A 13836-nucleotide genomic window follows, 5' to 3' on the forward strand; every position below is an offset into this window, starting at 1 on the left:
ACAGCACCCTCAGCAAGTCTGCATGTGGCACCATGCTGGGTGGTGCAGCTGACATACCTGGAGGATAGGCGAGGATGTCATTCTCGGGAAGTTCAACAGCTCCAGGTGCAAGGTGCTACACCTGGGTCAGGACAACCCTGAACATGAGTACAGACCAGGAGAACTTACTGAAAGAAGCCCTGTGGAGATCTGGGGTTTCTTGTGGATGAAAGGCTGGACAATGTGTGCTCACAGCCCCGAAAGCCACTTGTACCCTGCTTGTGGCCAGCAGGGTGAGGGAGGGGATCCTGCCCTTGTGAGACCTCACCTGCAATGCTGCTGCCTCCAGCTCTGGGGGCCTCAGCTCAAGAAAGATGTTGACCTGCACGAGCAGGGCCAGAGGGTCACAGAGATGATCAGAGAGCTGGAGCACCTCCTCTATGAAGACAGCCTGAGAGAGCTGGGTTTGTTCAGCCTGGCAAAGAGAGGCTCCTGGGAGGGCATATAGCACCTTCTGGAATCCTAAGGGGGATTACAAAAAGGAGGGAAATGGAACTCTTTGTATGGGCAGATAGGACAAGGGGCAATGGTTTTAAACAAAAAGAAAATAGGTTTAGATTAGATGTTAGGAAGAAATTCTTCACTGTGACCATGGTGAGGTACTGGAGCAGGTTACCCAGGGAAGCTGTGGATGCCCATCCCTGGTGATGTCCACGGCCAGGCTGACCAGATCCAGTGGAAAGCCCATGGCAAGGGGTGTGGGACTGGATGATCTTTGAGGTCCCTTCTAAACCAAACCTTTCTATGATTCTATGTTTGAAACTGTTCCAGTTTACTCAAAGTGAGCAGCTTTGTTGCAGGACTTGTGCAGGTAGGAACACAAAGCTGTCTATAACTCACTAACTGCTCTAGACATTTTTTTTATTAAACAAAACCAGCCCATCAATGAGGAAAATGAATCTTTATTTTTTTCTCTAAAAGCAGAATCCATGTACATGGTTTTTTTTATGCTTTATAGGTGGTTTTAAGATGTGAATAGTCACATCACAGAAATAATACAGAACAACCAGTGAAGGAATGAAGAGCCAGTTTGACAATTGCTTTATCAAGTAGCCCAAACATTATTTTTAACTAATGGTTTTGCCAGAGTGGACTCCAGGACAATATTATAATCTCACCTACTCAACACAAATACAGAGATAATGACTGGGAAAAGAGCTACAAAATACAATTATTGCTGCTGTATCTGCACTGCTTTCTTGCAGGATACTCTACTGTATGCTGGGAAAGCAGTTTTTAAATTTCAGTTTCATTAAGAATGTCATTTAGATAAATAAAACGTAACCAACCAGCCAATCTCACATGGTAGTTTATCTGAGACCAAAAGAAAATGGGTTGTTCTACAAAAAAAGCAGAGAGGTTTTATTTTATAAGGCGAAGAGTAGATTTATACTTTGAAAAACAGAGGCTAGATGTGCTTAAACATCTAAGTAAATTTGGTTTGCAGGTGTTCCCAATGCCTGCAAAGGGCAATCCTGGCCGAATGACCTGTCAGCACCAGTGAGATCTCCCCTGAACTTGAGAGGAGGTGGCTCTCCAGCTGTGCTCCTCAAGGTCCCAGCCCAGCTGCACTTACACACACACACACACCAGTCTGACTCAGGTCTTCTCTCACAGCACTAAACCAGCCCACACCTCTCCTTGTGCTGCAGTCAGGTGTACATGTCAGTGTTTGGCAGACTGGGCCCTCCCAGGGCTACTGAGTGTGAGAGGGAACGAGAACTATTGCAATCATTTAGCTTAAAGGGTAGGCAGAATAATAAACACTCCAAGCACAAGTTATGACAACCCTTTAGGACCTGAAAATGGAAGGTGGAAAATTATTTCAAGCACATTGATAACTATAAAGCACACATGGTATTTGATAGTGCCTTTATAAACATCTGTGAGAGACCAGCACATTTCCCTGTACTGTATGGCAAGGAAAACCCAGCATTCTGCAGGATCTTTCCCACACAAATGTGCATTTCCCGTGTGATAGGGTGCCTAGGTCAGCAGCTTCTGGTGAAACCTTGAGAAATGTATTCTAGAACATCTGAAGATGAAACTGGAACATGTCTCGTGTTACTGAGCAAAAGGTTAGCTGGAAAAACCATTTAATACAGGTGATTCTAGTTTAGTTACATGATTAACCTAAATAATGTGCCCGAACCTATTACACTTGAACAAAATTTTTAAACTATGCCTCTCTAAAATTTACAAAGTATATAAAACATGTGATTTGACATTTATAAAACCTCAGCCCTTTTACAGAAAACAAAACAAGGTCATAGAATTTTAAGTTTATATCTACTGGTTTTTCTTCTCAGCAGTTTTAGTTCCTATGATAAAAAAACTTCAACAAATGGCGTTCCACCATGGCCTTATAATGCAAGGAATAAATTAGCAAGTCACACTGTAAATAAAAATAAATAATTTCTAAGTTGTTTTTTTTTTTTTTAAGTGGTCTTTTTAATTGCACAGTATTTTAAATTTTCAGTAGCAATGAGAAGTCAGTTGGGTATTTTTCTAAATGCTCCAGAGAGCAGGAAAGCATTGTGTGTTATTTTTCAAGCTTTATACATTGAAAACACCTTGGTCAAACCATCAACTGATAAAACTGGTAAATGTTTTGGAAGTCTCTTACTGTGGCAAGATGCTGCAGTATCTCTCCCCCAAGGCATTCAGTCCTCCAGTGCTCAGCCTGCTGGGGCAGACGCCCCCAGTGTCCCCTTCCAAGTGAGGTACTCTGGTTTACACCAACAGCTTTGATATTTTTGGAAAGGTGCTCACTATTAGCTACAGCTTTCACAGCAGAAGTTCATCAACATCTCAGCAACAGTCTGCACCTGCTGAGGCTGCAGGAGTCTCCTTCAAGGGCCTCCCCAGCCCTGCATGCCTTCTCTTTTTGGGGTGTCACAAACACATCAGGCTTTTGGCTCTCCCCAGAGCTATTCTGCAGTGGAGGACCAAGCTACAATTCAGACATACCAAAGAAAATGGGACAATTGGAAAGGTATGATCTTACCACAAACTATTAGCAGAATCTTAAACCCACTTGCCAAATATATGTGTATATATATACATATAAATATGTGTATATATATATTACACATATTTTAAAAAATAAAAAACAACCAAGTGATTAATACTGTCACAGCCTGGGCATATTTAGCTCAAAGTTAGTTATCTACAGGACATAGTTAAAAACTCTAAATATTTGCAACATGTTGTATTGAAAACAGTTGTGGGCAGATGCCTAATGTATGTGCATTAAAAATGCTGTATATCTATATGCTATTACTGATGCAGTTATAACAGCTTGAGATTTTATCTAAAAATACAGAGTTTCTGCTAAGTATCAAAACAACTCTCAAGTACTGAAGACAAAGGGAAGTTTTGCCCTCTTAGCTGAGGGACAGCTCTAACTTGAAGGTACTAAATCCTTCATTGCATCTGTGGCACTCAGCTGGGGCCAAGACAGTATCACTGAATTACCTCTGCTATTTAAGGATCATGGGAGGTTACAGTTCAGTTATTTGCATCAATGCAATTACACAGACAAAGGTAGTATTTGACCAGCATCATTGCACCCATGTTTGCTGCTGGCATACTCTTTAGAAGCTGTTAAATATACAGACTGATCGCATCATGGAGACGTTCACACAAAATTCCTCCATCTGTTACCACAGCAAAACAAAAGGAAGTATCAAGGCAAACATTTTGTCCACAGTAAATTTCCTTTACCCAACATAACAAGTCTAAGGGGAACTAGCACATCATTGCACAACATTAAAATCCACCAGATTACTCCTGCTCTTGTAGTTTTAAAGCATTTTTAGTGCTTGAGTGCAAAGCACAGAACCTATCACAAGAATTCCCTAGTGACCACCACCCTTTGGGGATTCAGTACTGCCCTGGCTGTGTAGGGAGGCAATGGACACTGCTAACTCAGGCCTGGGCAGTGCAGCTCCTCACACTGATATCCCAATGGCTAAGCCTGCTGCTCTAGGCCAGACTGTGACATGTGCATGGCAGGAGCATCCTGGTGCCCACATCACAGGAGAAAACACAAAACACTTCTATTACATATGCACGTTTCAGTTCACGCTTAAAGGAATTGAACTTTTGGCAGAAGTAAATACCTACATAAAAAAATAAATGTAGAAACCCATTAAAAACATAAACACAACAATTGCATTATTAAAACAGCTGCATCTACACTATGGTGTAGTACTTCAGTGTAATTCAATTTAACCAAATCTTAGCGTACAACTAAGATGAGAGCCGTTTCCCAGTCCAAACCTCAGCGTCAGCGCTGCATCAATCTCTACATTAAAACATGCTCTACGGATGGTGACCAACCAAATCCAGGGAAGAACTGTTGCCACAGGTGAAGAGGTCTTCTCCCTAAACAGACAACACAGGACAGATGGTGTAGAGCCCCTCCAGCCTTGCCACGGGGACAGGCAATGGCAGAACCTGCAGCGCTCCGGCCGTGGGAGCTGCAGGAGCACCATGTCCTGAATTGGTTTGCTGAACATGGTTCAGATTATTGGATATGTCTATAGCACAATGCTCTTTAGAAGCATTTACTGTATACCCAAATCCTACTTGCTGCAACACATGGTGTCACACAAGTAGTGAAAACGTCTTCGTATTCAAAGGTGCTTGGACATAATTTTCAGGCAGCATTTTACCTTTATTTTAGTGAATTCCCACTACAAAGATTTTAGAAGGAAGAAGATGCCAATAGTTTATTTTTTCCTTTTAGTATGTGAAATTGAGACAGACACCTAAATAAATACCTACTTTTACTTGCCTAAATCTATTCTATGTCTGAAATCTCTAATTTTTAAATAAGGGATAAAATGTTGCCCAAAAGACTAGTTATAATTATACATTTGTGTTACTAATCTACAAATCAAAATAGTTCTCAGTTTAAAAGATACAATTTGTATCAACAGTAAAAGGTACTTTCTGGTTCTTCAGGGCCTTACTTCAAACTCCATCAAGTCTACCAAAACTATCAGCTGTAATAGTGTAAACGAGTGACCTTTTTTTTAACACTGAACATCGTTACAATGGATGGAAACCAAAACCGTTGGCAACCGATCATGTACATGGAAGTACATCTGACATCAATTGCAAAAACTATTTCTATTTTTCATATATATATAAAAAAGCTTAAGAGGTGCTAGTAAAAACCCATGACTTTAAACCAGAAATATCCCTTACTAATGCTAGAACAGACTTGGCTTGTCTGTTTCTAAAACTACACTATTTGTGGCAAGAATCAGGCCTACACAACGTAAAAAGCGAAAAACTAACTCCAGGAACACATATGGTATCTTCTCTCCCCACAACCCTCCCCTCCCCAGCCAAAAAAAGAAAAAAAAAAAAAAAGTTTAAGTTATTATTTTGAGCTACAATATCATTACCATAGTGCAGTTAATAAATGTTGCATATCCTGAACACACAAAACCCTTTCAGGCCAGCCTTGATAAATAGCAAGAAAAATCAAACAGTATCTTAAATACAAAACTTGCATTGAGATAATTAAATTCATTTAAAAACAGGTAAATATTTTATGAAAAGCATATTTTATCCAGTACAGTTGTGCAGCAATACAAAGGAAAAACATATAAAACAACTAAACAGGGCCCTACGATTTCAGGTCCCCATCTACTAACCAGAAATTCACAGAGCTGGGTAACAACACATGGGAACTGAAACAGAGTGGCCTGGTTTGGGATGGTTCTGAGCATTTGCAGTTTTCTCTTAGCTTCCAAGGGGACTGCAAATTCTCAGTACCTTTGAAAATCAGGCAATAAGGCTTTGAACATATCCATAAATTAGTAAAAAAAAAAAAATCTTTTCCTCCTCTGTTTGCATTTGATTACTAATTGACTGCATCAACAAAAACCTGTAACTATTTAAGCAAAACAAAGAAAGCAAGGAAAAGTGCCATACTATAAATTACCAATATATTGTTACCCATTTCACTGTTAACTGGTAACTTAATTGTTTCAAAAAATGAAGTCAGTGCTGTAGTAAATCTTTGTTTTCTACAAACAGGTGATTACAGCACAAAAAAGCTCACAAAAACAAACAAACATACATCAGACATACTCATGGTGGTGTAAAAAGTTCAGAAACTTGGCTTGAAAATTGGCTTGAAAATTGCCTGCCAGAAGTAGAAAAATCCTCTTTCTGCAGGTTAGTATCTCACAACCCAAGGATAAGCATCCAGCAAGTTAAAAAATGAAACCAAAAATCCCAACAAAATGTAACAATGATAAGAAAGTGCTGCATATAAACCCCTGATGCACCAAAGATTATAACCAGAGACCACAGATTTTTTTATATATATATATATACATATATATATATATATTAATTTAAACTGAACATCTTCCAGATGTGAAAATAGCCATTTAAAAATTTTCAAACTAGAACACAAAACTTATCTGGTACTTCCAATGCATGGGGCTATACATACAGACTCCATGATACAGTATTTCACATAAACGGATTACTATATAACCTCCTTGCTGAGAAGGAGATCCCAAATGCTATTGTAGCAAACCTCCCTCAGCCTTAGAGCTGAGCTGAAAACTACGAGACACCACAAAGATGCATCATCTCTCAATAACCTAGCTGAGATTTCTCCACCAAGATGGCCGCGGCGAGCTGCTGAGCGTCCGTCACGTGAGGGTTCTTCTTCATCACCATCCTCACGAGATCGGGGGGGAAGATGTTGCAGAGGTTAATGTAAACCTTCTCCCGGGTGTCTTGGAGCCTCGGGGGGTCTTGCGGGATTCCACAGTAAGGAACGCGCCAGGGCTGGTCCTGCTGCTCAGGAAGGCTTTGGAAGGCGAACTGCTCGTAGCAGGGCTGCGTGGGGTTGCTGGGCAAGGAGTAGGTCTGGCGGTAGCCGTAGGCATCCATCCCGTAACCCTGCCTGTCCCAACCTCCCAGCCCTTCCTGGCCGGAGTAAGGCTTCCTGTGTCTGAGCGGAGAGCTCTCGTACAAGCGCGAGTCCGAAACGCTGTCTATCCTCGTGGACACCAGGGCCCTCCCCAGATGCAGAGCCTTGGAATGGGACGAGCTCTGAGGTGCGGAGTAGTCGTTGGGACAGCTGGAACGAGCACCCACCGCTGGATGCTGCAGATGCACAGCCATGTACGGAATGGGAGATTTGTGGTGATGCTTTGGTTCTTCGTGACTGTAGCTCTGCACTCGAGTAAGGGGCTCGTGGTAGCTCTGCAGGAAGGGCTGGGCGTTAAGGCGGCTGTGGGGGTGCATGTGTTGGCACTTCAAGTTCTCCTCTAGCTGCGGGTCAGGTGAACTCATGTAGGAGCGGTCGCTGTAACCCACGTAGGAATCGCTGCTGCCGCAGCTGACGCTGCCCTCGCTGCTGCAGTCGGAAGCGACGGAGCTGATCCGATAATCCGTGTCCAGGGAGAAGCGCCTCTCGGGACTGCGCGGCCCCGATATACTGAGATTTGAATACGCGCTCAGCATGGAGTAATACCCTACATCCACCGGAGACTCACATTTTGGATACTGGTCATAAGGCATTGGTGTTCCATGATTTTTGGTTGCCATCATCACTGTGGGATACTGTCCCTGTGGTCTTTGATCCTGAGGTGGGAAGTGAACTCCGGATGGAAGGCCATTAGTTAAAGGTGCAGTACTTTGGGGTTTTCCAGCAGAGGAACTTGGTATACTAACTAAAGAAGGTACAGACCTGGTTTCCAATTTGTTTTTGGTGGGAAGCTTTTCCTCCAAGTCTTGATAGACTTGAGTCCTTATACTAGGATCCGATTGCCTCTTTGGAGCAGCACGCTTCAGCTCTGAAGTGCCATCACTTTTAGTGCTACAGGGAACACTGTTGCTTTTTACCAGTCCTCCTTCACTTGTAGTTTTGGCAGCTGTGCTTCTAGACATGGCACGAAGTTCATCAGCTACAGATCGCTGAGGCTGATTTCCTCTTTCTGGATGATAGTATTTGCATTTGTGTCCATAGGTACATTTCTTCCCTATTAATACAAACATAATCAGATTTAAAAAAACTTCAAACAAGATCTGCTTACCATCAAATAATAGAAATGCCCCTCCTTTGAAGTTTTACTGTTGATTTAAAAGATCTTGCAAACAAGATTGGTTTCACACAACACAGGGTGTGCTATAATAGCTCCTCTCCTGTTTTGTGGTGAAAAAAGAGGTAGTGGTAGTGTCCTGCAGCAGGTGCTCTGAGAATGCAGACCAATGCCACCAGCCACATTTTGAGCTGGATGTGGCACGGCCAGGGAGGCCGTACACACCTGCTGTGTCAGGCCAAGGCAATATGCAGGCAGAAAACTTAATAGGAAAGTCCCACAGCCATAAGGCCAGCAGGTTTCAGCTCAGTCAAGATGCCTGTAGGAATGCTCAGTAGCAAAACTTCAGATAACTCAATTAATTTTCTGGAAGAAAACCTCAATATCTCATGACATTAGAAAAGGGCATCTGGAACCTGTAAAATTTAGGTGCTGACTTGGATTTATTCCTATGAATGATTAATGAAGTTGCTCTTTTAGTTCAACTAGTAGACAGAAATGTTTTTTAAGTAGCACATGAAAAAATTGCTTCAGTTTCCACCATCAGCTCAGCATTTCAACCCATCTCAGGCTAAGACAACAACATTAAACCAATGTTAAAGAGTGTTAAACAGTTTTAGCAATGTTACAACAAAGCAGGAGCTTGGTCCCCAGTCTCAGTACATAAAAATTGATGGGTTAAATCAAATTACCATATGGACAAGGTTGCTTCTTATGTTCTGGCACAATAGGCTTCTTCCTAAGAAAATTGTCCAGACTTGGACCATGGCGGCCAAGAGGATCATCAGGAGGCATAAATCTATAAAGAAAGAACAAAGTATTATAGAAGCAAACAAGCCTTTTCATACTCCCCATGCAATGACCAAGGACCTCAGGACTATGCTACACCATAACCTGCCATCCTGTCATTTTTAAATCCAGGAACCTCGAGAGCAGTTTTGGAAGGCCACCTTTCTGCTGCAGGTACTGCCTGAGAGGTAGGTCACAGGAACAGACTGTGTGGACACCCCATGACTGCTACAGACACCTTTGGTCCAGCTCAGCTGATGCTTTGTGGCAAAGAAGGGCTGCAAATAACCTATCCCAAAATCAAAAGTAAGGGCTGCAATACAGACAGTCATTTCTTAAAACATCATTACTAGCTTTGCATCAGGCTTTCCTGATGGCCTAGGATTCTTGCATCAGCATTCAGGCACTTCAACACAAGTGGGGACTCAGTGCTTGGGGGAGCACTGAGTCCCTGTCACTACAAGAAGCCACCAGCAGTAACTGCAGTTGATCTGTAGACTGGGGTACAGTTACTATACGTGGATCTAATCAGACAGTTGAACTACAGACCTCCTGATGTTCATTCCAAACTGGGTTTTTCTATGACTCTAGGACTTAGGAGTCTTACCACAGGCACTCAGAAATGTTGGCTCAGTGTATCAACAGAGCTGGAATATTATACCATACCTATATGTCAAATATACATTGGCATACACCACAGGGGAAAAAACAGCATAAAAAGACATTAAAATGGTGCTACAAAAACAGTTTCAAGTACTTTTAATCAGAAGACTCAATTTATGATTGACTATTCCTCCTGTTTTCCTACATGTATCTAATGATTTGGGTGTAAGATAAAAAAAATCATACAAATCTTCAAACTGTCCTTCCTCAATTATTTAAGTGGCACATGTAAAGACAGAAGGACTTACTTGTCATTAACAAAAGAATACATCAGCAAGCGTTCATCTATAAACTTCTTCCACTCTGGCTTTTCATTAGCTAGATCCCTGTAGTTATCATTGGAGACAATGATGCCATCTGACTCGAAGGCCAACTTCACTATAAACCTGTCATCGTAGCACACCACCCTCCTCCCCTGCACGCGCCGGGACGGTGTGAAGACGAGAATCTTCTCCTTCTCTAATTTACGTAAGATTTCTTGATCTAGAAGGAATAAGAATCAAAAGTCAAACAAGAAAGAAAAGAAAAAAGTTTGTTTAATCTCTAAAGATATTAGACTTGATGAAGAAAATCCAAGCATTTAGGATTAAAAATGTCCTAGATGGTTATAGTCCAGCAGAAGCTGTCCCACATAGGATATCTGAACTTATGTCAGCAGTCAGCTGGTAATACTTTCAAAAGACCCTAAAATCGAATCAAAACCTACTACTCCGCACCATTTCGCTAAGACTAGCACAGAAGACATAGTTCATGTTCCTGCGGCTCAAAAGAAAAATCATTTTATCAAAATGCCTGTGCAAAACTCCTCTGACAGAAGGGGTCATTTTAAACACCACCCAAGTACAGCTGAGGTTTTTTCCCATAACTGAGCTCCTTGGTGAAGACAGACCTTTTTCATCTCTTTGTAGAACCCAGCAAGAAACATCTTTTGAAAGAATAGCTCAAATTAATAGGACTGTCTCATGAAAGTCTCTGCCCATCAACAGAAGGGGTACCAGCAAGGACTAGAAAACCCATATTCTGTACAAGCACTCAGGTTCTCCACAGATATCAACAGCATTCCCCAGAAAGACATCTGATGTCATTTTGTAACCAACAGCAAAAATGGTGATGGTTTGTTTTGGTTTGGTTTTTTTGTTAACACCAGTAATGGTTTAGATTGTATCTTTCCTTGAATAGTTTACACATTTATACATAAGTTCTTATCAAAGCCAAACAGATTTCTCTTCAATCCTTCTAAATAAGCATGTTTAGTAGTTTATATAGTTTCTTCTTGTTCCACACAATTTGTCACTCACATATCCCAAAAGTATTTTGTTTTCCCTTTTCCTGTGTAGAACCTAGAGATCCCAAGGAGCTCTGAAAGATGGCCCTCAGGCTACGAAGGAGGTTGTACCTGGTACTGGGGCACCTACCCCTAATGCTGATTCTCCTACCTATCACTCCCCTTGGAGCAGACAATCTATGAAAGAAAAACACTCAAAAAAACCTAGGCAACATCTAAAACAGCAGCAGATGCTTGCACAGTGAATATGAGTCATGGCTATTAGTAATGGTTAAGATCTCAAATAACTCAACTGTTTTGTAGCATAAGAAACTTGACAGGGAACATGTTCCATCTGGGAAAAAAAAATTCCAACAGGGAGAAATACAGCATTAATATTACATATAAGCAATATATTTGATACAAGCATTTATTTGGTTAGTAGAGAAATCACCAAGATTTTAAATTAAATACAATTCAACCCCCCTACAATGTGCTAAATGATGACTGAGAGTGAGATGGAAGGTGATTTTTTTTCCCCGTTAAGAAAGAATTAAAAAAGATCTGCCATATGATGACTGGTGGGTACTGGTAAGAAAGATGTGGCTGTTGTTTAGTCCAAGAGGCTCCTCATGAGTGCTGACAGTCCAGAACCATCCCCACATTAGTCACCTAGGGCTTTTTCAAAACTCCAGCTGGCCACGTATTTCAGGTGCGTATCTCTGGAAACAGAGTGTCAGCACCAAATATTTTACATGCCTGATAGCACACAGGCTTCCTGCATCCTTAGAGGAAAATAAAGATGCAATATTTTTACAGAAGATACAATAACCTGCTCTAATCTTCCTCCCATTTTCAGGGTCCATGATGACCCATGGAAAACTGATTTCTCATTGCTAGACAATTGACCATTGCTAGGTCAATTCTAGCCTTGCTGCTTTCTTGAAACACCTTTTGGGGCATTTAGCCCTATGGACACTTCAAACAGATGTCACAGTTTAATTCTAAGTGGCCAATTTTTTATTACTTAACCAATGCTCTTCTCATACCCCAAATATTAGTATAGCAAAAGAGAATGGCTTCAAGAGAGGCTCCACACTGCCAGTGCCAACAGGGTAACAGCAGCTTTCCAAATGTTTCCTTGTGTTAACATGCTATATTCTAGTAGCAATCAAGCAAATGGAATGAAGTGTTGAGAGGATCTTTCCAGATATTTGAAAATGCACATGGCAATCAAAACATGCTTCTGTATTCTTTTAGAAGATACAGCTATTAGTCTCAAAAGCTTCCCCTCCTTTAATGGTAGCTGTGTTGGGCCTCCCCACCCCTCTCCCTCCAAACCTCCTTCTTCCTCTCCAAGTTCTAGGGTTTTTTTAACCCCCAATTCCTTTCTGTTTCAACTTTAGGGCAGTTGGAGGATGTCTCTCCAGCCTTCACAAAGAACCTGTTTGTTTGTACAGGAACAAATACCTCTACACCAATTTTTTTTTCTAGATAAACACATTGAAAATTAAAATTTTCAAAAGTTGTCTATTTGCTAATAGTAATGACAAAGAGGGGAACCATTCCCTTTCTGTCTGGATAATTCCCATAACCCAAAGCATGGGCAGTGACAGGCCAGCCTGGCAGAATCTGCTGACCACAAGAAATAATACCAGCAAATTACCCATCAAATCTCTTTGCTACTAATGCTGCACAGGCATAATGGATTCAAAAAAAGGCAATCACATTCTTCAAGAAGTAAGTACATAATGGAAACTTGAACAGGTGAGCAGAACAGAACAGGAGGACTTGGAGAGGGCATTGCTTTGTCTTTTTCCTGCCTACAGATCACAACAAAATTACTACACCAAAGATACCTTCTGTTACAGCCTTTCATTGCTAAAGGTTTGTTCATCTGAGCAGCAGCACTCCTGCTGGGCAAAGCGCTGAACAAACAAGCAAAGACAGAACTTACCTGTTATAAGAGCATCTGGTCTTGACTGTTCTTTCCTCCATGCTGGCACAAACACAGTAACATCCTTGTGGCCTCTTTCCAAAAACCAATCTACTGCCAATTTGATTCCTCGACAAGAAAATACTTCTTTGTTACCGTGGCTGAAACACACATGAAAATTCTTTATTTAGATGACTTTTCTATAACCGTAAGTGGAGCTCAGTAAAATGCAGATGTCATAGCCACGCTCTTTACTTGCTCCATGGTTTCTAAAGGCAGCTGGGAGTCTGTCTGAGCCTTGCCCAAACACAGCCATCATTTCCAAAATGGTGTGGGAGAGGGCTACTATATCTGCCAAACATATTTATCACCTGTACACAGATTTGACAAGCAAAGAAAAAAAATCTAAGTAGGGGCTTTTAAAAATCCTCATAGCCCAACCAAATGTATGGGGGATAACAGTAGCTCAAAGACTTGATGAGGGAAAGCAGGAGACCCAAAATATGAACATGAGAGTGCACTGTGTTTAGGAAATGGTAGCAGATGAGCAGAGGTGTCAATAGCAGCAGGGGAAGGGACAGCAGAGCCAGCTGCTGCAGAAGCTCCACGAGGTCCTGTGTGAACAAGGAAAGAGAGAGGAGAAGCCTCCAAGCCCGAGGGGATGGCAGGCACTCAAGAGGACAAATTAGGCAAACTGGAGAGGTTGTCCAAAATCAACATGGCAAAACTAAGAATGTGCTTAGTAAGTACTTCAGAAGGAGAAATTAACATGTGTTTAAAAAGCTGTGAAGAGACAATTAATTGTGATCAGACAGAAGCAAAACAAAATACGTGTCCGTTGTGCAATAACTGTCTGGGGTAAGGCAAGAGAAGCAATTATTGTGATTTTCTAAAGGCAGACAAGTCTTGCCCTACTTCTACATCCAGTTTCAGGCATGACATTATAAAAGACATAGATGAAATGGAAAGAATCCAAAAGAAAGTGAAAGGAGACTGATGGGGAAAGGCTGAAGGAAACACATTTAGCTAATCTAAAAAAAAGGCAGCTTATGGAAGAACAA

The 13836-nt window shown here is 41.4% G+C and overlaps 1 protein-coding gene across 1 annotated transcript in view; it reads right to left on the bottom strand.

The window, feature by feature from the left end:
* Positions 1 to 883: 883 nt before the first annotated feature.
* Positions 884 to 13836, bottom strand: part of ZC3H12C (zinc finger CCCH-type containing 12C) — a 43976-nt gene continuing 31023 nt past the window's right edge. The window contains exons 3-6 of the mRNA XM_083855719.1: positions 12797 to 12936; positions 9824 to 10058; positions 8816 to 8922; positions 884 to 8063 (exon numbers count right to left, since the gene is read on the bottom strand). Coding sequence (XP_083711845.1) covers positions 6667 to 8063; positions 8816 to 8922; positions 9824 to 10058; positions 12797 to 12936 — 1879 coding nt within the window. The 3' untranslated portion in view covers positions 884 to 6666. The remainder of the gene's footprint in view (positions 8064 to 8815; positions 8923 to 9823; positions 10059 to 12796; positions 12937 to 13836) is intronic.

Source organism: Zosterops lateralis (assembly GCF_965231275.1).
Source record: "Zosterops lateralis genome assembly, chromosome: 2".
Taxonomy (NCBI): domain Eukaryota; kingdom Metazoa; phylum Chordata; class Aves; order Passeriformes; family Zosteropidae; genus Zosterops; species Zosterops lateralis.